Here is a 25,282-nt window from a genome sequence, read left to right on the forward strand (position 1 = left end):
AGTGTTCGGACATTGGATAGAACTCTAAATGGTGGACAAGAGTCAGTGTGCATTTTCAGATTCTTCTGCTTCTGCCATCATCCCCTCCTCCACGAAACTGAAATATTACTGGGCATTTGAGTATTTGTAGAAGGATTATGGTATTAATTTAGAAAATGTTTGAGTGCCTACTGTATGCTCGGCCTAGACCAGATTCCCGCTTTCATGAAGCTTACAGGCTGGACAGTGTCATTTTAGGGATTAAGTTGGTTCTGTGGTTATGGAGGAGAGAAGCCTATGGGGACCTTAGACTATGGCTGTGCAGGGTCTTATTCAGCCTCTGAAAGTCTGAACAACCTTCCCAATGCTACAAAGCTATTTTCCCTTCTTTGTTACTAATTTCCAAGTTTCTTCAGGTATCCAAACACCTTGGAGAGAATGGATTAATTCCCAGTTTAGGTGAAACCCTGATTGCGCTAAACGCGTTCTGCTCTAATGCAGACACTGGGATCACCTGGAGGGCTTGTTGAATGCGTAATGAGGCGTCCTCACATGAGCGACCATGGTCATGTGAGCATGGTGGCTTCCTCTCGGAGTTGCAGGTCACTTCTACATCTCCTACTGACCTAGGGAGCAGAAGGAAGAGGAGGAAACGAGGGCGCCACTGCCAGGCGGCCCCACTACCCCTGCCACCCCCCAGGGTGCTGCCAGCCCTCGGCGTCCCCATTGGCCTGGCACCCTGGCTCTCGGTGCTGTTTCTGATGTACGTCCTTGGCTTCAGCAGCATTTTTGGCTGTGATAATCCTGCTGCCCTCCGACTCAGGCTAAACAGAATATGCGGGTGAGCACCACAAAGTTCATGCTGCTGTATGCCTGGTATTACTGACCCAACGTAGTTTTGTGTTTCTTTGGTGGCTTTTTGATCCACTGAGTATTTGGAATATGATAGGGAGCCGTTATTTTTAGTTGCTTTACTTGCATTTGGCAGGTTATTTTGCTCTGGGTGGACTATTTCATGCTTTTTGGCTGATGGAGTTTGGAAAGTTTGCGTTTGGGACTGGTGAGGAGTCCTTAGCACTTGCTCAGAATACATATGCTGTGAATTGGTTTAAAGGCAGAGAATTAAACTCGGTGTTTGGGCTCCAACTTAGCATGGCTAGAAATGGAAGTACAGTAACCATAAGCCTCATGGGATGGCCATATTCTAAGGTTGAAGTTTTGTTGGGTTTTGTTGGTCACACAACACTTGAGGTCACACTTATGACTGGGGGTATAACATATATTTTTCCATTAGTTTGTGCCTTGGACTTGGCTTACCTGTATCAGAGAGCAGAAAGAATTCTTCATGAAGAACAAGGGAAAACAGGTGAGGTTGTTCAATGGCCTGATTTTTCCTCACCTCTGTGGTGGTGCATGTTTATCCACTGTGTTTGCTACTGTGTTGCCGTGTTCCCTTTCGTTGAACTTGAGAAAGTTTTTTTTTACAGAGAAATTTGGATTTTCCTCCCCAAGTAGTGAGGGCTATTAATAATATTGTATATGTATTAGTAATATCAGCTCCCATGTCACCAGTATTTAAGCTCCTGGTGGGTAAAAAAGGGGAAAAAAATCCTGGGTTCTGTGTGCAATGGTGGCCACTCTTTTCTTTTCCATCCTTGTTTTTTTAACTGAAATATAGTTGATTTATAATGTGTTAATTTCTGCTGCACAGCAAAGCAATTCAGTTACATACACATATATGTATATACATGTATATACTTGTGTGTACATATATATTCTTTTTTAATATTCTTTTCATTATGGTTTGTCATAGGATATTGAAGATAGTTCTCTGTGCTATATAGGACCTTGTTGTTTATCCATTTGATATGTAAAAGTTTACATCTGTTATACCCAATCTCCCAGTCCATCGCTCCCCCAACCCCCTCCACCTTGGCAACCACCAGCCTGTTCTCTATGTCTGTGCTTCGGTTTTGGTTTCATAGATAGGTTCATTTATGTCATATTTTAGATTCCACATACATGTGATATCACGTATGGTTTTTGTCTTTCTCTAACTTCATGTAGTATGATAATCTCTAGGTTCATTCATGTTGCTACAAATGGTTTTATTTCATTCTTTTTATGGCTGAGTAATATTCCATTGTGTATATGTAGCACATCATCTTTATCCCCTTCTCTGTCAATGGACATTTGAGTTGCTTCCATGTTTTGGCTATTGCAAACAGTGCTGCAGTGAACACTGGGATGCTTATATCTTCTTGAATTATGGTTTTCTCTCAGTACATGCCCAGAAGTGGGATTACTGGATCATATGGTAGTTCTATATTTAGTTTTTAAAGGAACCTCCGTATTGTTTTCCATAATGCTTGTACAAATTTACATTGCTACCAACAATGTAGGAGGGTTCCTTTTTCTCCATACCCTCTCCAGCATTTGTTATTTGTAGACTTTGGATGTCCATTCTGACCAGTGAGATGGTACCTTATTATAATTTTGATTTGCATTTCTCTAATAATTAGCGATGTTGACCATCATTACATGTGTCTATTGCCCATCTATATTTCTTTTTTGGGGAAATGTCTTATTTAGGGCTTTTGCCCTTTTGATTGGGTTGTTTTTGTTGTTGTTGTTGTTGAGTTGTTTGAGCTGTTTGTATATTTTGGAAATTAAGCCCTTGCTGGTTGCATCACTTGCAAATATTTTCCCCCATTCTGTAGGTTGTGTTTTCATTTTGTTTATGGTTTCTTGTGCTGTGTAGAAGCTTGTAAGTTTGATTAGGTCCCATTTGTTTGTTTCTGTTTTTATTTCTATTGCCTTAGGAGACTGACCTAGCCTCCTAAGGTCAGTCAGTTTATATCATTGGTACAATTTATGTCAGAGAATGTTTTGCCTATGTTCTCTTCTAGGAATTTTATGGTGTCATGTTTTATGTTTAAGTCTTTAAGGCATTTTGAGCTTATTTTTGTATATGATGAGAGGATGTGTTCTAACTTAATTGGTTTACATGTGACTGTCCAACTTTCCCAACACGACTTGCTGAAGAGATTTTTTTTTTCCCCATTGTATCTTCTTGCCCTCTCTGTTAAAGAGTAATTGACTGTAGGTGTGTGGGTTTGTTTCTGGTCTCTCTCTTCTGTTCCACTGATCCATATGTCTGTTTTTAATGCCAATACCACACTGTTTTGATTACAGTAGCTTTGTACTATTGTTGGAAGTCTGGGAGGTTATGCTTTCTGCTTTGTTCTTTTCCTTAAGAATTACTTTGGCAATCCTGGGTCTTTTATGGTTCCATATGAATGTTCTAGTTATGTGAAAAATGTCATGCATAATTTGATAGGGATCACATTGCCTGTAGATTGCTTTGGTTAATATGGCCATTTTAACAGTATTAATTCTTGCAATCCCAAAGCATGGGATAGCTTTCCATTTCTTTGAATCATCTTCAGTTTCCTTTGTTAATGTTTTATAGTTCTCAATCTATAAGTCTTTCACCTCCTTGGTCAGGTTTATTTCCTAAATGTTTTATTTTGGGGAGTGCAATTTTAAAAGGTATTTTCTTTATACTCCCTGATAGTTCATTGTTGGTATAAGAAATACAATTGCTTTCTGTATGTTAATCTTGTGAATATGCCTATTTTAAAGTATAATTCTGAGGACTGTTTTAGCCTGTGTCTTTTGTATTGCTGAATTCTGCTTTGGAATAGGCTCATCAGTGGTGAGGTTTGGAAAATTGTACCTGGTACAGACAAGTAATTGTGAGTAAGGACAATTATGGATGTCTTTGGATCTTGTATTGAGATAATTTTCACAAAGTGTCATATCCTAGGGATATGTCTTTTTCTCTATCTTAAAGCAAAAATCTTTTGAGGGGGTAGAAGGGATGTTTTATATAGAATAAACAATGGCATTTTGATAGGCATTCTCTTTTGCAATAGTGAACATTTGAAAGATATTCTTATGAAGTCTCATTTTCACAAATAGCAGATTGTGCTCTGCTGTCTTTAGTTATAAGAGGTTCCTGAACATGAACCCTTTTGAGCTTCCTTATCTCTCTGTTACTGAGGACCCTAATTTCTTAGGGACAGGATTTTATGGTATAAACTGCACAGTTTTTTTTATAGTCCAATTAAATACAAAAAAGTCCTGTAAATTATGATAATTGCATATCTACAAGGATAAATAAAAACACTGCAAAAGGAATACTTGATGTCTTTAACTTCTGATTTTTCAAAAATATTAAAACACTGATTTTAACTCTTATTTGTGTGGGAAATTATCTCTGTAAGAAAATCTAAGCTGGAATAAAGAAAATTTGCCTAATCAGTTATTGCAAGATTATGGGGGTAGTTTTTTCTCCAGAGTAGGACCTTAAATAACGTTTATGTTTTTTGCATTTAAGAAGACGTGGATATGAAATTTCTCTGACAAACACTTTTTTAGTTGTACCACCTTTTTACCCTGCACCACCACCATCCTCACTGAAAAGCTCCCATTAAGTTATGGGATCCTTAGTTGCCATATCCAAAGGGGACTCATCACCTTATCTTGTAGCAGCATCTGACCCCCATGGCCTCTCCAAACCTGACATTCTGTCTTTCTCTGCTTTCTTCTTATATTCCTGATTGCCTTTTCCTCTGCCCATGCCTGGCCTTCCTTGCAAAGTTGTCTAACTTTGCCTGCTCCTTAGATTTAATTCTTCCTCAGGGACCTATTATATGTGCTACGTCACTTCAATTGTGTCCAACTCTTGTGACCCCATGGAATGTAGCCTGCCAGGCTCCTCTGTCCATGGGATTCTCCAGGCAAGAATCCTGGTGTGGTTTTGTTGCCATTTCCTCCTCAAGAGGATCTTCCCAACCCAGGGATCAAACTCATATCTCTTATGTCTCCTGCATTGGCAGATGGGTTCTTTACTGCTAGTGCCACCTGGGGACCTATTACTGGTCTTTTTTAATTTCAGCTGGTGATGCAGTCTGATCAGGTCTTAATCTACCAGCTCATCCCTCTCTCTTGAGCTCCAAAACCATAGGTTCAACCATTTTCTAGACATTTTTACATGGGTGAACCATTGGTTCCACAATGCATTCTGCAAACTGAACCCATGATTTTCCCCTGCTAATAATCCTGCTTTCCTCCCCATAGTCTCTTTTCTTCCTAAATATTAACTTAATTTTAAAGACCAGAAACAGGGATGACACTTGTGACTATTTCCTTTTTAATCCTGGCATCAAATCAGTAAGTCCTGACCTCATCCTAAATCTCTTTCTTATCCTGACTCTTCACCACATCCCTTCCGCTGGGAGCCAAGTTTGGTTTGTCGTTGCCTATAACATCTTCCTGGTGTTACAGCTTCTGAGTCTCTAGTCTTACATCCTCTGTACTGTCCTCGACATGTCACTGGACATGTACTTGACTCACAAGGTTCCTTATTCCCTGGCACAGACCTGCTTGTTTCATCTCATTCCCCTTCCTCTTCCCTCACATTTCATGTTCTGGTTAAACCCAGTTCTAAGTTCTCTGAAATTTCTGTGCTTTCATGTATTACTGTTTATGGCTGGCCCCCATGTACTCTGCCTGGGGAAGCCAGGGAAAATCTCAGCAGAGAGTAAACATTGAGTTGAGACTTGCAGGATGGCCAGGAGTGTGCCCGACCGGCATGTGGTTGGTATTCACCATTCTTGATCCCACAGAGTTTGTACTTCGGTGGGGGACAGATGGATACACAATTGAAGTACTTTGTGATAACTGCTGGTTTAGAAGTGTGTACAAACAGCAGTAGAAGGCAGGGAAGGAGGTCCTGGAGTATGATAATATCATTTCAACTCAGGAAAAAAATGACCCCAGCTTATCTGCATTTACGAAGCATCTATTGAAGTAAGGGCTTCCCAGGTGGCACTAGTGGCAAAGAATCCGCCTGCCAATGCAGGGGATGTGGGTTTCATCCCTAGGTCAGGAAGATCCCCTGGAGGAGGGCACAGCAATCCACTCCAGTGTTCTTGCCTGCAGAATCCCATGGACAGAGGAGCCTGGCGGGCTACAGTCTATAGGGTCGAAAAGAATCAGGCATAACTGAAGCGACTTAGCACACACATACATAATGAAGTAAACCCCTCCCAGCACGAGGTCTAACATGGTGCTTGTGTGAGGCAAAATACATCGAAGTGGAACAACAAAATGGACTAGGACCTTGTGAAATGAACCTGAAGACAAAGCGTCTTTCTGAACCATACTCGTGAGACCTTCTTCTTTTATTACATCAAAATGAACTTCATTTGCCCTCTCCTCCTTCTCATCCCCTCGGGTGAATGCTGGCACTCTAGAGCAGGGATCCCCAACCTCTGAGATCTATTACTTGATGTTCTGAGATGGAGCTGATATAAAAACAGAAACAGAGTACACAATAAATGTAATCTGCTTGACTCATTCTGAAACCATTCCCACCCTCCCCCATCCATGTTGGTAGAAAAATTGTCTTCCACGAAACCAGTACCTGGTGCCAAAAAGGTTGGGGACTGCTGCTCTAGAGAACTTTGACTCGGGCCTCTCCTGCATTTCTCTGTTCTGCGTCCCTGGGCACTCTTATTCAATCCCACAGTTCCAATTATTATCTCTGGTGTCTCGCCCAAGTCCCCATCTCCAGCTTGGGTCTGTGCATGCAATTGCTCATGAAATATCTGCCTGGAAATTTCATAGGTATCTCTCTGGAGCTCACCATCTTCCTTACTTTTTGCACCCTCCTCAAGAAACCCCCAGCTCTCCTTGTGTTCATTTCAAGAAATATTATCCAGTTGTCAAATTAAGCAATGCGGGAGTCATCCTTGATCCTTTTATTTTTTATGTATATAATTTTTATTTATTTGGGTGGGCGAGGTCGTCGTTGCTCTGCAGGCTTTTCTGTGGTAGGACAGGGGCTACTCTCTAGTTGTGGTGGGTGGGCTTCTCATTGCCCGGCTCCTCGTGTTGCAGAGCACAGGCTCTAGGGCACGTGGGCTCAGTAGCTGCGGCTCCTGGGCTCTAGAGCACAGGCTTAGTTGCTGTGCAGCACGTGGGATCTTCCCAGATCAGGGATCAAACCCGTCTCCTGCATTGGCAGACTGATTCTTTACCTCTGAGCCACCAAGGAAGCCCCCTTCTTGGTTCTTTAATCCAATCTATAACCAAACTTCTACAACTCTGTCTCCTAAATTAACTCAGTTCTATTTATCTCTGCTTTGCTACCACTTCATCCAGGCTATATCACCTTAGTCCTCTAAATGACAACATCTGAGTGACTCCCTGTGTCTAGCCTCTCTACATTCATCTGCCCACATATTCTCTGATGGATCCAAAGTCAAGTAAGTGATCTTTTAAAAATGTAAGCCCAATTGTGTCATTTGTTTCTTAAAACCCATTAATGCTAAATGCAATGTGGTGACCTAGATTACATCCTGGAACAGAAAAAGGACATTAGTGGAAAACTCATAAAACCTGAATAAAGCCTGGAGTTCAGTTAATAGTAATGTACTAATGTTGGTTTCTTAGTTTACTGTGGTTATGTAAGATGTTAACATTAGGGGAGTGGGTGAAGAGGGCACAGGGACCCTCTGCAGTAGCCTTGCAACTCTTCTGTAAATATAAGACTACTCCAAAACTAAGTTAATTAAAAAAAAAAACAAAAAACAGTAGCACCAGACTTGTTTATGTTAGAGTCTAAAATCCTTTACATGACCAGCTTTCTCGGTCCAGCCAAACTAAACCTATTATTTAATTCTTCCAAGTGACATAAGGGCTTCCCGGGTAGTTCAGCTGGTAAAGAATCCGCTTCCAATGCAGGAGACCCTGGTTTGATTCCTGGGTCGGAAGTTCCCCTGGAGAAGGGATAGGCTACCCACTCCAGTGTTCTTGGGCTTCCCAGGTGGCTCAGTGGTAAAGAATCTGCCTGTAATGCGGGAGACCTGTGTTTGATCCCCGGGGAGGGGAAATCCCCTGAAGGAGAGCATAGCAATCTACTCCAGTATTCTTGCCTGGAGAATCCTCATGGACAGAGGAGCCTGGTGGGCTACAGTCCATGTGGTCACAAAGAGTCAGACATGACAGCGACTAAGCACAGCAAGTGACGTAAACCTTTTCATTGCCAGTATTCAGTGTCTGGCCTGTTAATAAGTGCTTGATAAGTATTCGTTGAAAATTAATGAATATCACATTTTTAAAATCAAAATATTGACTATGGATTTGGGGATTGGTAGATCTTGGGAACTTGTAAGCTACCTGAGTTGGGTCTTCAGTTGCAGGCAGGACGGCCCAGGTAGCACTCCTGTGTACTATGTTACTTTCCTCAACTCCTCAAATCTCTTTTCTCTTGTTCCTTCCAGGCTGCTGCTCTCGAAATCCTGCACCAGCTCCCTTCCAAGCTTGGAGACCAGGTGCCCATTTTTGTTAATGGGAGAAAGGAAAAGGTCTTCCTCTACCCACCCTGTCTCTGCCCCACCTCTTACAACCCACCTGTGGACAGTTTAACAGTGGGTTCTGGAAACAACACTGCCTCCTTTCAGGTCTAAGTACTAGAGTTATTCCAAGGGCAGGAATTTCAAGCCAGGTAAGAGGAGCCACGTCAGGCTGCCAGATGGTGGGGAAGATAGACATGAGTGAGCAGGCTTCAGACTAAAGCAAGGTAGAGGGGATCAAGTGTTGCAATCACATTCAAGAAAAGGAGTCAAATGACCCTCATTATACATTAGAGCCCTGTTACAATAATACCCCTTATGATTACTTGGACTTGGATTTAACCTGGGACAAATCCTTTTCTCTCATGTGTCTTCTTTTCCACCTCATGTTATATCCTTTCCTCGCCTAAGTCATCATTCTTAAAACCCAATCAGAATATTTTCCCCAGTTTTTTAGAGGAGCAAACTCATTCCCAAGGTCATATGCAGCCAATAATAGGTCCTTGGCGGCTCAGACAGTAAAGAACTTGCCTGCAATACGGAAGACCCAGGTTTGATCCCTGGGTCGGGAAGATCCCCTGGAGAAGGGAATGGCAACCCACTCGTTTTCTTGCCTGCAGAATCCCATGGACAGAGGAGCCTGGTGGGCTACAGTCCATGGGGTTGCAAAGAGTTGAACACAACTGAGCGACTAATACTTTCACTTTCTGCTACTCAAACGTGAGTCTTTCTGACTCCATTTGTTCTGCCCTCCTGCAGGCAGCCTAGGGTGATCTGCTCTAAAGACCACGTAACTCAACGAAGGACATAAACACAGTGGGTCTTACAGAAAGGGAAGCTAGAGTATTGGAACCCTAATCGCAGGCAGGCTCCCCAGGAGGAAACTGGAGGAGGGGGGTGGGACCAGAGGTGAAGACTCCGTGGGATCTTTCTTTTCTTATTGTGCTTTGGCGATGATAGACATTTTATTGCCTAAAATCCATGTGGGAGCAGTGTTGTGAATATTCTTTCCCTCTAGCCCTCAACAGCAATTTCTTTCATGTCTTCCCAAATGATAGACAGAGAATTTAATACATTTAATGCTTTTTTCCTTCCATTTACACTATCATAAATTACAAAGTATTGTTCACTTCACAAAATAAAACCATTTCCAGATAATTTTTTGACAGTATCAAGAAGTACATAAGCTACAACAAACACCTGTACAGCTGGGAGGAAGGATGCTAACAGGGACCAAGCAGAAGCATCCTGACCCCCGAGTGCCAGCGAAGTCCTTTCACACGGCCCTTGAGGACTTCCAGAATGAAGACTGCACTGACCTCTCCCCTCAGCTCACTTAACACGGTAATTCTCTTCTGGTCACTCCAAAACAAGACTGCTGAGTAGCAACATGAATCATCTCAGATAATCAGAGGAAAGACATTGTAGTTAGGTTTAAGAAAAACAAATTTAGGTTTACAGTTTTTTGACATTTTAAATATTTTACCTATGTTACAAAATATAGAAATCTTGGTGTTGAAAGCTCATGATAAGATACATAGAACCAATAAGATAGAACTATAGTCATCAAATCATATTAAATTATCCATTAGAGCTACTTTGATCAAGGAGGTACACATATTCATAAAAACCAAACTTATTCATTCTTTAAAAAATAGGCTTGTTTATAAAACAAAAACGAAAAAAATCAACAATGACTCTGCAGGTTTCACTTTTCAGAAATACAGACATATGGTGAAAATGCGACTTGCCATTAACCAATGAATTCAGAGTGCTGGCCTGAAATGAAGAGGAAAAGCGCTTTTTACGTGGCCTAGATATAACCAGTGTTTCCAAATCGTTTTATGTAAAATGACCACGTTCTGCGTGTTCTGTGATGTATACACATGATATGGAAGAACTATGACCAATTCTGAAACATACTTTGGGATTTCACAAAATTTCTATGGAAAGAAAATTGTAGATGTGACAGACCATCCTACAATTGCTATAAACATATACTGCACGATAGCAAAATGCCAGTGCTCAACAGCAAAAACTATTAAAAGCAGGGACAGAGGTGGGAGGTGAAATTTCACTGCAAAGCACTGATAAGGACAGAGGTATGTCAAGATAATACTGCATTCATGGGAAACTTTTTCAGGGATCACAGCGAGAAGGCAGGACAAGGTATACAGGGTAATAATCAATGCACTGCATTGAGTTCTATTTGCTAAAATAAAGTAACATTCTTGCAGCTAAAATAAAAATACATCTTACAATATAAGTTTCATTTAACATTTAACATATAGAATTGTCTTCTTTTTGTAAGTGGAAAATGTATAACTGTATCAAGTACCTCTATGAATTAAGTTCCCTTTTATTACTGATAAGACAGAAGTTTAAAGGTCTACACTGTTTTTTTAATAAGTTAAAGAAAGATTTATTAATCACTCTTCCAACAAAACAGACAGACATACGAGGCACGGCAAAGACCCGAGGTGAGGACTTTTTCTCGCCCTCATCCTTGCTGTTCTCCCGTGGAAGGGCCAGTGTCTATGAGACACAGTAGCCAACCTGGCAATCCACTGTGGTCCAGGAAATTCCATCACTTGTTTGGAAAACAAATCAAGTGCAAGAGATGTTTTTATTTCTTTAGCCTTATCAACTTAGATGGGGCTGGGGCCACTCAACTCATTTCCCTGGTGAATTAAAACAAAACGTCTTCATTTTCTATTAAGATCTGCACAATCAGCTTTTGGTACCGCATGTCATGGAGGGTGGTGAGGGTGCTGTCCTCAGGAGGTCTCATCAGGGTGGGCCCAAACACGATCCCCAGATTTTCAGCATTCATGAAATTGTCCTTTTCATTCATAGTCACCCTGCAAGACAAACATACACAGAGAGACGTTATACAGAGTCAAGGGTGGATTTGTGTACTGATTATGAACATAGGCCCCTGAGAGCTTCTCTGGTTTCGGAATTTGCAAAAGAAAATTGAGGACTGGAATTATAGAGAAGTATTTTTTAAAAGGTAATTTTTGGATTTTCTTGAAGAGATCTCTAGTCTTTCCCATTCTATTGTTTCCCTTTATTTCTTTGCATTGATCACTGAGGAAGGCTTTCTTATCTCTCCTAGCTATTCTTTGGAACTCTGCATTCAGATTCTTCTATCTTTCCTTTTCTCCTTTGCCTTTAGCTTCTCTCCTTTTCTCAGCTATTTGTAAGGCCTCCTCATACAACCATTTTGCCTTTTTGCATTTCTTTTTCTTGGGGATGGTCTTGATCACTGCCTCCTGTACAATGTCACGAACCTCCATCCATGGTTCTTCAGATACTCTATCATATCTAATCCCTTGAATCTAACAGAAGCAGAAAATATTAAGAAGAGGTGGCAAGCATACACAGAAGAACATACAAAAAAGATCTTCATGACCCAGATAACCACAATGGTGTGATCACTGGACTAGACCCAGACATCCTGGAATGTGAAGTCAAGTGGGCCTTTGGAAGCATCAATATGAACAAAGCTAGTGGAGGTGATGGAATTCCAGTTGAGCTATTTCAAATCCTAAAAGATGATGCTGTGAAAGTGCTGCACTCAATATGCCAGCAAATTTGGAAAACTCAGCAGTGGCCACAGGAATGGAAAAGGTCAGTTTTCATTCCAATTCCAAAGAAAGGCAATGCTGAAGAATGTTCAAACTACTGCATAACTGCACTCATCTTACATGCTAGTAAAGTAATGCTCAAAATTCTCCAAGCCAGGCTTCAACAGTATGTGAACCATGAATTTTCAGATGTTCAAGCTGGATTTAGAAAAGGCAGAGGAACCAGAGATCAAATTGCCCACATCTGTTGAATCATAGAAAAAGCAAGAGATTTCCAGAAAAACATCTACTTCTGCTTTATCATCTATGCCAAAGCCTTTGACTGTGACTGGATCACAACAAACTGTGGAAAATTCTGAAAGAGATGGGAATACCAGACCACCTTACCTGCCTCCTGAGAAATCTGTATCCAGTTCAAGAAGCAACAGTTAGAACTGGACATGGAACAACAGACTTGTCCCAAATCGGGAAAGGAGTATGTCAAGGCTATATATTGTCACCCTGTTTATTTAACTTATATGCAGAGTACATCATGTGAAATGCCAGGCTGGATGAAGCACAAGCTGGAATCAAGATTGCCAGGAGAAATACCAATAACCTCAGGTATACAGGTGACACCACCATTATGGCAGAAACTAAAGAAGAACTAAAAAGGCTCTTGATGAAAGTGAAAGAGGAGAGTGAAAAAGCTGGCTTAAAACTCAACATTCAGAAAACTAAGATCATGGCATCTGGTCCCATCACTTCAGGGCAAATAGATGGCCAAACAATGGAAACAGCGACAGACTTTATTTTTTTGGGCTCCAAAATCACTGCAGATGGTGAGTGCAGCCATGAAATTAAAAGACGCTTGCTCCTGGGAAGGAAAGCAATGACAAGTGTAGTCAGCATATTCAAAAGCAGAGACATCACTTTGCCAACAAAGGTCTGTCTAGTCAAAGCTATGGTTTTTCCAGTAGTCGTGTATGGATATGAGAGTTGGACTATAAAGAAAGCTGAGCACTGAAGAATTGACGCTTTTGAACTGTGGTGTTGACTTTTGAGAGTCCTTTGGACTGCAAGGAGATTGAACCAGTCAATCCTAAAGGCAATCAGTCCTGAATAGTCATTGGAAGGATTGATGCTGAAGCTGAAACTTTCAATACTTTGGTCACCTGATGCTAGGAACTGACTCATTAGAAAAGACCCTGATGCTGGGCACGATTGAAGGCAGGAGGAGAAGGGGACAACAGAGGATGAGATGATTGGATGGCATCACCGATTCGATGGATATGAGTTTGAGCAAGCTCTGGAAGTTGGTGATGGACAGGGAAGCCTGGCATGTGCAGTCCGTGGGGTCACAAAAAGTCAGACATGACTGAGCGACTGAACTGAACTAAATTTTCAGATTAATTTTTTAGATTATTGACATTGTCTTCAGCCCACAGAAGTGAACTACTAAGTGAATCTGGTATAGGCACACTTTTGAACACTATAAAATCAGTCCTCTTTCTAAATAAACATGGAACTCTCATTGAAGGAATATTGACTTGAAGGGGCAGTAAAGATTATTAGGTGGCCCATGATGTATACAGATTTAGTCTAGACTTGTATGACTGTCTTCATTTCCCTCTTCTTGCTGTCCACTGTCTGGATGCTTGTGTGACTGTCTTTATCCTCCTCCTCGCTTTCTACTGGTCTATATGCTGGAGGCTTGTATGCTTGTCTTCACTTCCCTCATCTTGTTGTCCCCACAGGTCTGTATGCTGGAGGCTTGTATGCTTTTCTTCATTTCCCTCTTCTTGCTGTCCACTGGTCTGTATGCTGGCAAACCAGGAAGCCAAGGGTAGATTCCCTGCCTGCTGGCAGGGCTGCTGCCCAAGGAGAAAGGTCAAGGCATTGTCATGGGACAAGAGAATGGCTGGAATGTGTCCAAGTGGGAACACAGACATTATTTTTAGTTCCCACAGGATGAGGTCTGGAGCAGTAATTGTTATTAGAACTGAAAATACTCATGACTAATCATTAGAGAAATGCAAATCAAAAGTATAGTGAGGTATCATCTCACACCAGTCAGATGGCTATGATCAAAAAATCTAGAAACAAAAAATGCTGGAGAGGGTGTGGAGAAAAGGGAATCCTCCTACACTATTGATGGAATTGTAAATTGGTACAACCATTGTGGAGAACAGTATGGAGTTTCCTTAAAAAACAAATATAGAACTACCATATGACCCAGGAGTCCCACTCTTGGGCATATAGCTGAAGAAAACTCTAATTTGAAAAGATAAATGCACGCCAGTGTTCACTGTAGCACTATTTACAACCGCCAAGACATGGAAGCAACCTAAATACCCATAACAGAGGATAAAGGAGATGTGGTACATATACACAATGGAATATGTGTATATGTTGCCATTCCCTTCTCCAGGGGATCTTCCCAACCCAGGGACTGAACCTGGGTCTTCCGCATTGCAGGCAGATTCTTTACTGTCTGAGCCACCAGGGATCCTAATGGAATATTATTCATCTGTAAAAGGGAATGAAATAACGCCGCTTGAAGAAACAAGGATGGACCTAGAGACTGTCATATTGAGTAAGTCAGAGAAAGACAAATACCATATGATATCACTTATATATGGGATCTTAAAAAAAAAAGCACAAATGAACTTATTTACAAAACAGGGTCACAGATGTAGAAAACAAAATTTACAGTTACCTGGGGGAAATGGGGGTAGGGAGGGATAAACTGGGAGATTGGGCTTGACATACACATAGTACTATATATAAAATAGACAAATAATAAGGACCTACTGTATAGCAGAGGGAAATCTATTCAGCACTCTGTAATGGCCTATATGGGAAAAGAATCTATGAAAGAGTGGATATCAGCTTATGTATAACTGATTCACTTTGCCATACAGCAGAAAGTAACAAAACAGAAATCAACTATACTCCAATAAAATTATTTTAAAAACACCCAGGTAAGAACTGCAAAGCCTTTAAACATGAAGTTCAAATTCCAAAGTTGGCTTAACACCTTCCTAAGTAGAATAAAATTATGATCTCTCAGATTCTTGCTTTAAGGAATTAAGGTTTTAGGATGTTCACAATAGATCTAAAAGGGAGTACATTCTTCAAAGAAGAGCAAAATAGGATTGACATATGTTTAAGTTTTTTACTGAGAGCTATCTCTTTGTGTTTATTCTCTTAAAGCTAATTAAGCCTAGCTGTGCGTGTGTGCATGCCAAGTTGCTTCAGTCGTGTCCCACTCTTTGCAACCCCATGGACTATAGCTGTCCAGGCTCCTCTGTCCATGAGATTCTCCAGGCAAGAATACTGGAGTAGGTTGCCATCTTAACTTTGCACTGTGAAGGTAATGAAGCTGAACTGACCTTCCTAAGACTAGCCATCTAGCATTATTTTAGAAAGGTCAACTCAGCTTGTGTTACCTTCACATTGCAAAGTTAAGAGGGAGGTAAGAAAGAGGATTTTCTTCATTTTCAAACTACTCATAGTTGTCCATCAAGTCAGCCACCACACCTGACCAGACAAGATAGATAGCAACCCCTCCATAGTAAAAATACTAAATAATTGGCATTTAAGACTCAACTGGGATGTGTCAGCATTTTTTAACTTTGCCTTTCAAAGTATCACAATTGGACACTGAAAGAAATAACTTATAGCTAATTAAAAGGAAGACTGACATTCAAGCCTATTTTTTATCCAAAATTTACTTGTATTCTTCAATAAATTAATCAAAATGAGACTCTAAGATAACTGTTACATTTCTGATCACCTTGAATATGAACAAGAGTATTTATATGTTTTAAAGGTAGAAAAATTAAAACCTCAATGCATTAAGCATTTCTATAGTTTTATCAACTTGTTTCCTTTCATTTACTGAACTGATCTGTAAATTGGTCAGTATAGATGTTTTTTGGTTTATTTTATCTAAAAATGGGCTGCTACTGTATATCCCCCCAAAACACAGAGGAAGGCACACGTAAGTACCCTGATCCTGTCAACATCTCAAAGACCAATATATTGACCTCACAAGTACAGTGAAGGAAAGAGATCTGTGGTTTAGGTAAAAGAGTCTGGAACCAGAGACTCCAGTGTACTGTAAACAGCCATCTCTGTCTCACATGCCCTCACACAAATAACCCAGTGTGTAGCCCCTGTGGCAGGCAGCCTCTGAGAAGGCCCCCAAGTGAGCTCTGTCTTCTGGAATCCATACCCTTCTGTAACTCCTTCCCCGAGAGCAGGGGTCCCTGACCTCCAGGATCTAATAATGCTTGATGATCTGAGGTGGAGCTGATGTAATAATAATAGAAATAAGTGAAAGTTGCCCAGTAATGTCCGACTCTTTGTGACCCCATGGACTATACAGTCCCTGGAATTCTTCAGGCCAGAATACTGAAGTGGGTAGCCTTTCCCTTCTCCAGGGGATCTTCCCAACCCAGGGATCGAACCCAAGTCTCTGGCATTGTAGGTGGATTTTTTACCAGCTGAGCCACAAGGGAAGTCCAAGAATACTGGAGTGGGTGGCCTATATCCCTTCTCCAATGGATCTTCCTGACCCAGGAATCAAACTGGGCTCACCTGCATTGCAGGCAGATTCTTTAACAATTGAGCTATCAGAGAAGACCAATAGAAATAAAGTACACAATAAATGTAATCTGCTTGACTCATTCCCAAACCATCCCCCAAACCCTGGTCCATGGAAATACTGTCTTCAGCGAAACTGGTCCCTCGTGCCAAACAGGCTGGTGACTGCTGCCCTAGACCATAGGCTAGACCTAGTGACTTGCTTCCAACACATAGAGTAATAGCAAGAGCAGTGGGGTATGGCTTCTGAGATTAGGTTACAGAAAGGCTGTCTTCCGTCGTGGGTGCCTTGCTTGCTTGCTGTAAGAGAAGCCAGCTGCCATGTGGGGAGCTGCCTATGGGAAGATCCATATGACAGGAAACAGGGCTCCTGTTCTGAGAACAGTTGGCAAATGACACCTGCAGGCTAGTCGCCTCTGAGGAACTGAATCCTGCCAAAGACCATGTGAGTGAGCTTGGAAGTGGACGCTTTCCTACTCGAGCCTTGCAGCCTGGCTGTCAGTTTGGTTGCAGCCTCATTATTAACCTTGACCCAAAGGCACCCAGCAAAAGCCACCTGGATTCCTGTCCACAGAGACTATGCAATAATAAACACTTACAGTTTCAAGCAATCTGTCAGTCAGTGGGAGGAAATGACAACCCATTCCAGTATTCTTGCCTGGAGAATCCTATGGACAGAGGAGCCTGGTGGGCTGTCCATGGGGTTGGAGAGATTTGGACATGACTGAGCACACACACACGACAGATAATTAATACATCAGATGAAACAAGAAATCAGGGTGGAAATCTGCTTGCCCAGAAAGAAGGCAGCTCAGGAGTCTGGGTTTAGGGTGAGCAAAAGGAGGAGGGACAGAACACAGAGTTCAAGGCTTTGTGGGAGGAGGGTGCAGACTCAGGGGCAGCCTAGACACATGGTTAAAACAGATTAGGGGCTATGGGTCAAACTGGGTTTCCATCCTGGCTTTACCTCGCCTCTCTGCATCAGTTGTGTCATGTCCCTAAGCTTCAGAAGTATTACCTGTAACGTGAGGCTCCTAACAGTACCAGCCTCAGAGACAGGACACATCTAAAGTGCGGGAAGCAGCTTCTGCTATCTCCTAGACACAGAGTGAGTGTCTAGGGTTATCAGTGGGCTGACCTCTAATTCACTTAAAAGGAGGATCTGTCCACTCAGTGGGTTGGGGAGGTTGTGCACTTTTCCTAATGCATCAACTGTGCAGGGCAGATAGAGTGTGCGGAGGCGGCGCCAAGGAGGTGTCAGCTTACTTCTTGAGGTGGATCATCAGGTATCGGAGGGTCTCATAGTGGGCAGGAGGAAGCAGCATCAGCACTTCATGGACCGCTTCCAGCCTCTCATCCGCATTGGAGATTTCTGTGAAGATCACACATAATGAATATCAGTGCAGTGCTGAAACATTAAAGTTTTCAGAGAAACTATAAGAAGTTTGGTTTGTTCAGGCTACAGGTGAAGGGGATGTCTAATAATATTTCATTTAAAGTGATCCATTTATTCATGTCTTGTCTTATTCCAGAAAGGGTTTGAGGCTGGGAGCCACATGCGTATTGAATGTCCACTGGCTGCATGGCAGGAGGCTGCCCTCCAGGAATCTGCAGCCTTGTAGATACTTACTGGTGGCACATGCACAGACTGTGCTTTGCCCATCTTCTGAACACTGGATTTGCTAGAAACTATGACCAGCTTTAATTTAGACTGGACCACACTTGGGAGCTTTCTCTTGAAATTGTCTACCAAATCTTTTCTTGGCAGGCATAACTGAATCCACTTTATAATGCAAGGGCACTGGCAGGTGAGCCAGCCAATTCAGGGTGCACTGTTGGCACTTTTTGTCACAATGTTGGCATGGTGAAGCCCAGGGTGCTGTCCAGGTTAGGAAGTAGATAGTAGGCACGTTAACAATGGGAGGAAGCATGCATGCTTCTGTTTTCAGGACTCTGATAGGTATTGGCAGCCATTCAAAGAAAGCTCTCCTGGTCATTCCTCCTGGGGCAGAGGGTACCTGCTGTCAGAAGCTTCCCCAGTGGACCACTGGGATCCAGGAAAGAATGCTCTGACCAGGGAGTATAGCCACAGCTCATCTGGAAATTACACCCTGAGCGATTCCAGTCTGCCTACGTTTCTCCCCATTAGGTATCTTGTTACTATATTTAGCAACATATACCTTTAAAGATTATAGTTTTTAATAAAAACTTCCTCAAAGTGTGCTTGACTTCTTTTTTTTTTTTTTTTTTTTTTATGCCATTCTCCCAAATCTTCCCACCCTCTCCCTCTCCCACAGAGTCCATAAGACTGTTCTATACATCGGTGTCTCTTTTGCTGTCTTGTACACAGGGTTATTGTTACCATCTTTCTAAATTCCATATATATGCGTTAGTATACTGTATTGGTGTTTTTCTTTCTGGCTTACTTCACTCTGGATAATAGGCTCCAGTTTCATCCACCTCATTAGAACTGATTCAAATGTATTCTTTTTAATGGCTGAATAATACTCCATTGTGTATATGTACCACAGCTTTCTTATCCATTCATCTGCTGATGGACATCTAGGTTGCTTCCATGTCCTGGCTATTATAAACAGTGCTGCAATGAACATTGGGGTACTCGTGTCTCTTTCCCTTCTGGTTTCCTCAGTGTGTATGCCCAGCAGTGGGATTGCTGGATCATAAGGCATGTCTATTTCCAGTTTTTTAAGGAATCTCCACACTGTTCTCCATAGTGGCTGTACTAGTTTGCATTCCCACCAACAGTGTAAGAGGGTTCCCTTTTCTCCACACCCTCTCCAGCATTTATTACTTGTAGACTTTTGGATCGCAGCCATTCTGACTGGTGTGAAATGGTATCTCATAGTGGTTTTGATTTGCATTTCTCTGATAATGAGTGATGTTGAGCATCTTTTCATGTGTTTGTTAGCCATCTGTATGTCTTCTTTGGAGAAATGTCTATTTAGTTCTTTGGCCCATTTTTTGATTGGGTCATTTATTTTTCTGGAGTTGAGCTGTAGGAGTTGCTTGTATATTCTCGAGATTAGTTGTTTGTCAGTTGCTTCATTTGCTATTATCTTCTCCCATTCTGAAGGCTGTCTTTTCACCTTGCTAATAGTTTCTTTTGATGTGCAGAAGCTTTTAAGGTTAATTAGGTCCCATTTGTTTATTTTTGCTTTTATTTCCAATATTCTGGGAGGTGGGTCATAGAGGATCCTGCTGTGATGTATGTCAGAGAGTGTTTTGCCTATGTTCTCCTCTAGGAGTTTTATAGTTTCTGGTCTTACATTTAGATCTTTAATCCATTTTGAGTTTATTTTTGTGTATGGTGTTAGAAAGTGTTCTAGTTTCATTCTTTTACAAGTGGTTGACCAGAGTTCCCAGCACTACTTGTTAAAGAGATTGTCTTTAATCCATTGTATATTCTTGCCTCCTTTGTCGAAGATAAGGTGTCCATATGTGCGTGGATTTATCTCTGGGCTTTCTATTTTGTTCCATTGATCTATATTTCTGTCTTTGTGCCAGTACCATACTGTCTTGATGACTGTGGCTTTGTAGTAGAGCCTGAAGTCAGGTAGGTTGATTCCTCCAGTTCCATTCTTCTTTCTCAAGATCGCTTTGGCTATTCGAGGTTTTTTGTTTTTCCATACAAATTGTGAAATTATTTGTTCTAGCTCTGTGAAGAATGCTGTTGGTAGCTTGATAGGGATTGCATTGAATCTATAGATTGCTTTGGGTAATATACTCATTTTCACTATATTGATTCTTCCAATCCATGAACATGGTATATTTCTCCATCTGTTAGTGTCCTCTTTGATTTCTTTCACCAGTGTTTTATAGTTTTCTATATATAGGTCTTTAGATTCTTTAGGTAGATATATTCCTAAGTATTTTATTCTTTCCGTTGCAATGGTGAATGGAATTGTTTCCTTAATTTCTCTTTCTGTTTTCTCATTATTAGTGTATAGGAATGCAAGGGATTTCTGTGTGTTGATTTTATATCCTGCAACTTTACTATAGTCATTGATTAGTTCTAGTAATTTTCTGGTGGAGTCTTTAGGGTTTTCTATGTAGAGGATCATGTCATCTGCAAACAGTGAGAGCTTTACTTCTTCTTTTCCAATTTGTATTCCTTTTATTTCTTTTTCTGTTCTGATTGCTGTGGCCAAAACTTCCAAAACTATGTTGAATAGTAATGGTGAAAGTGGGCACCCTTGTCTTGTTCCTGACTTTAGAGGAAATGCTTTCAATTTTTCACCGTTGAGGATAATGTTTGCTGTGGGTTTGTCATATATAGCTTTGATTATGTTGAGGTATGTTCCTTCTATTCCTGCTTTCTGGAGAGTTTTGATCATAAATGGATGTTGAATTTTGTCAAAGGCTTTCTCTGCATCTATTGAGATAATCATATGGTTTTTATTTTTCAATTTGTTAATGTGGTGTATTACATTGATTGATTTGTGGATATTGAAGACTCCTTGCATCCCTGGGATAAAGCCCACTTGGTCATGGTGTATGATCTTTTTAATGTGTTGTTGGATTCTGATTGCTAGAATTTTGTTAAGGATTTTTGCATCTATGTTCATCAGTGATATTGGCCTGTAGTTTTCTTTTTTTGTGGCATCTTTGTCAGGTTTTGGTATTAGGGTGATGGTGGCCTCATAGAATGAGTTGGGAAGTTTACCATCCTCTGCAATTTTCTGGAAGAGTTTGAGCAGGATAGGTGTTAGCTCTTCTCTAAATTTTTGGTAGAATTCAGTTGTGAAGCCGTCTGGACCTGGGCTTTTGTTTGCTGGAAGATTTTTGATTACAGTTTCAATTTCCGTGCTTGTGATGGGTCTGTTAAGATTTTCTATTTCTTCCTGATCGAGTTTTGGAAAGTTGTACTTTTCTAAGAATTTGTCCATTTCTTCCTCGTTGTCCATTTTATTGGCATATAATTGTTGATAGTAGTCTCTTATGATCCTTTGTATTTCTGTGTTGTCTGTTGTGATCTCTCCATTTTCATTTCTAATTTTATTGATTTGATTTTTCTCCCTTTGTTTCTTGATGAGTCTGGCTAATGGTTTGTCAATTTTATTTATCCTTTCAAAGAACCAGCTTTTGGTTTTGTTGATTTTTGCTATGGTCTCTTTTGTTTCTTTTGCATTTATTTCTGCTCTAATTTTTAAGATTTCTTTCCTTCTACTAACCCTGGGGTTCTTCATTTCTTCCTTTTCTAGTTGCTTTAGGTGTAGAGTTAGGTTATTTATTTGACTTTTTTCTTGTTTCTTGAGGTGTGCCTGTATTGCTATGAACTTTCCCCTTAGGACTGCTTTTACCGTGTCCCACAGGTTTTGGGTTGTTGTGTTTTCATTTTCATTCGTTTCTATGCAAATTTTGATTTCTTTTTTGATTTCTTCTGTGATTTGTTGGTTATTCAGCAGCGTGTTGTTCAGCCTCCGTATGTTGGATTTTTTAATAGTTTTTCTCCTGTAATTGAGATCTAATCTTACTGCATTGTGGTCAGAAAAGATGCTTGGAATCTTAGACTCAACTAAGTCCTCGGTGCAGATGCATCACAGGCAGGCCGGGTATGGGCCCAGCACGCCAGCGCCGCCCATTCTCAGAGCTAATTGATTTGGCAGCCTTTGTTTTAAAGTCTGTCCTGGAGAGGGAGGAGCCAAGATGGCGGAGGAGTAGGACGGGGAGAACACTTTCTCCCCCACAAATTCATCAAAAGAGCATTTAAATGTCGAGTAAATTCCACAAAACAACTTCTGAATGCCGGCAGAGGACATCAGGCACCCAGAAAAGCAGCCCAACTCTTCGAAAGGAGAGAGAAGAAATACAGCTCCATCCACCAGAACATCGACACAAGCTTCCCTAACCAGGAAACCTTGACAAGCCACCTGTACAAACCCACACACAGAGAGGAAACGCCACAATAAAGAGAACTCCACAAACTGCCAGAATACAGAAAGGACACCCCAAACTCAGCAATTTAAACAAGATGAAGAGACAGAGGAATACCCAGCAGATAAAGGAACAGGATAAATGCCCACCAAACCAAACAAAAGAGGAAGAGATAGGGAATCTACCTGATAAAGAATTCCGAATAATGATAGTGAAATTGATCCAAAATCTTGAAATTAAAATGGAATCACAGATAAATAGCCTGGAGGCAAGGATTGAGAAGATGCAAGAAAGGTTTAACAAGGACTTAGAAGAAATAAAAAAGAGTCAATATATAATGAATAATGCAATAAGTGAAATTAAAAACACTCTGGAGGCAACAAATAGTAGAATAACAGAGGCAGAAGATAGGATTAGTGAATTAGAAGATAGAATGGTAGAAATAAATGAATCAGAGAGGATAAAAGAAAAACGAATTAAAAGAAATGAGGACAATCTCAGAGACCTCCAGGACAATATTAAACGCTACAACATTCGAATCATAGGGATCCCAGAAGAAGAAGACAAAAAGAAAGACCATGAGAAAATACTTGAGGAGATAATAGTTGAAAACTTCCCTAAAATGGGGAAGGAAATAATCACCCAAGTCCAAGAAACCCAGAGAGTCCCAAACAGGATAAACCCAAGGCGAAACACCCCAAGACACATAGTAATCAAATTAACAAAGATCAAACACAAAGAACAAATATTAAAAGCAGCAAGGGAAAAACAACAAATAACACACAAGGGAATTCCCATAAGGATAACAGCTGATCTTTCAATAGAAACTCTTCAAGCCAGGAGGGAATGGCAAGACATACTTAAAATGATGAAAGAAAATAACCTACAGCCCAGATTATTGTACCCAGCAAGGATCTCATTCAAGTATGAAGGAGAAATCAAAAGCTTTTCAGACAAGCAAAAGCTGAGAGAATTCTGCACCACCAAACCAGCTCTCCAACAAATACTAAAGGATATTCTCTAGACAGGAAACACAAAAATGGTGTATAAATTCGAACCCAAAACAATAAAGTAAATGGCAACGGGGTCATACTTATCAATAATTACCTTAAACGTAAATGGGTTGAATGCCCCAACCAAAAGACAAAGACTGGCTGAATGGATACAAAAACAAGACCCCTACATATGTTGTCTACAAGAGACCCACCTCAAAACAGGGGACACATACAGACTGAAAGTGAAGGGCTGGAAAAAGATTTTCCATGCAAATAGGGACCAAAAGAAAGCAGGAGTAGCAATACTCATATCAGATAAAATAGACTTTAAAACAAAGACTGTGAAAAGAGACAAAGATGGTCACTACATAATGATCAAAGGATCAATCCAAGAAGAAGATATAACAATTATAAATATATATGCACCCAAACACGGGAGCACCGCAGTATGTAAGACAAATGCTAACAAGTATGAAAGGAGAAATTAACAATAACACAATAATAGTGGGAGACTTTAATACCCCACTCACACCTATGGATAGATCAACTAAACAGAAAATTAACAAGGAAACACAAACTTTAAACGATACAATAGACCAGTTAGACCTAATTGATATCTATAGGACATTTCATCCCAAAACAATGAATTTCACCTTCTTCTCAAGCGCACATGGAACCTTCTCCAGGATAGATCACATCCTGGGCCATAAAGCTAGCCTTGGTAAATTCAAAAAAATTGAAATCATTCCAAGCATCTTTTCTGACCACAATGTGCTTGACTTCTGTGTCATGCATTCTAGCACCTGAATCTCCCCTTCCTCACTACAGTCCTGGAGAAAGTGTAATGCAACTCCCCCTACCCCCAACACACACACACAGACACGCACAGGTCCTCTCATCTGACAGCATTGACCCAAGGGCCAGACCCTGAAGGAGCAGCTCTGGGCCGATGGAAGACTAATGCTAGTGCTCCATTTCTGGACCCATGAGCCCAGCTCCCTAAGCTTAGTTTACCTCCTCTGTAAAATGGGATTACAATATTTGCCTCATCAGCTAGATGAAAAGGTTAAAAAAGGAGATATCGGTGAGAGTTCCTAGGATAGTATTTGATACAGGATCTTCTTGGCCTGTTACTAATTTTGAACAGCATCAATGTGCCCTAACTTGGGGTATGACTTTAATCAATTAGCAAGGGGATTCTGCTTAATAGATGAAAGTAGTTAATCTAAACAGCCCTCACTGAAGAATATCTGATTGCTTACTTCTGCATTTCACTTTCAACATATAACAGAGTAAGTCTGTGTTGGTTTCCAGCATAGAAGAAACAGTGGGGAGAGGCAGAACTGCCTGGTCCCCAGCATCAGCCAAGTAGAATTGGCTTATCACTGGTTCCACTCAGCTAGTGCACTATGTCTGGGTTTCTACTAACTGTACTGTTGTGCCCTCACTTGGCAAAGCAAGTCCTCATGCCATAATTTAATCAGGTTCTGAGTTTTCATTTTCTTGAAGTCAAAAGCATCACATTTAAAAATTTGGTGCCATTAAACAATTAGTACTCAATACTTACTCGCTGCTTCTATAAATTTGGAATACGTATCATAGGTGATGACAGGAATGGGTAAGTCTCTGAAATACAGTTTAAGGGCTCCAGTGATGATGTTTATGTCTGGATAGATGTTGGCAGATATATCTGCCTTTTCACCATCTGAAAAACAATCAGTGATCCAGTTCCTAATTAGGATCTTATTTCACCAAGTTAAACCGTGCCCAGAAAGAAAAAAAAGATGCGACAATGAATGCTCCCTTA

The 25,282-nt window shown here is 40.9% G+C and overlaps 1 protein-coding gene and 1 pseudogene across 2 annotated transcripts in view; one reads left to right on the forward strand and one right to left on the reverse strand.

Moving 5' to 3' along the window:
* The first annotated feature begins 734 nt into the window (after positions 1 to 734).
* On the forward strand, positions 735 to 9,152 carry LOC123334742 (annotated as a pseudogene).
* Positions 9,153 to 9,457: 305 nt separating this feature from the next.
* CHN2 (chimerin 2) overlaps positions 9,458 to 25,282 on the reverse strand; it is a 344,785-nt gene continuing 328,960 nt past the window's right edge. For both annotated transcript variants that reach the window (XM_006055669.4, XM_044946700.2), the window contains exons 11-13: positions 25,043 to 25,180; positions 17,852 to 17,957; positions 9,458 to 11,266 (exon numbers count right to left, since the gene is read on the reverse strand). In XM_006055669.4, the coding sequence (XP_006055731.1) occupies positions 11,095 to 11,266; positions 17,852 to 17,957; positions 25,043 to 25,180 (416 nt within the window). In that variant the 3' untranslated portion in view covers positions 9,458 to 11,094. The remainder of the gene's footprint in view (positions 11,267 to 17,851; positions 17,958 to 25,042; positions 25,181 to 25,282) is intronic.

Source organism: Bubalus bubalis, chromosome 8, assembly GCF_019923935.1.
Source record: "Bubalus bubalis isolate 160015118507 breed Murrah chromosome 8, NDDB_SH_1, whole genome shotgun sequence".
Classification (NCBI taxonomy): domain Eukaryota; kingdom Metazoa; phylum Chordata; class Mammalia; order Artiodactyla; family Bovidae; genus Bubalus; species Bubalus bubalis.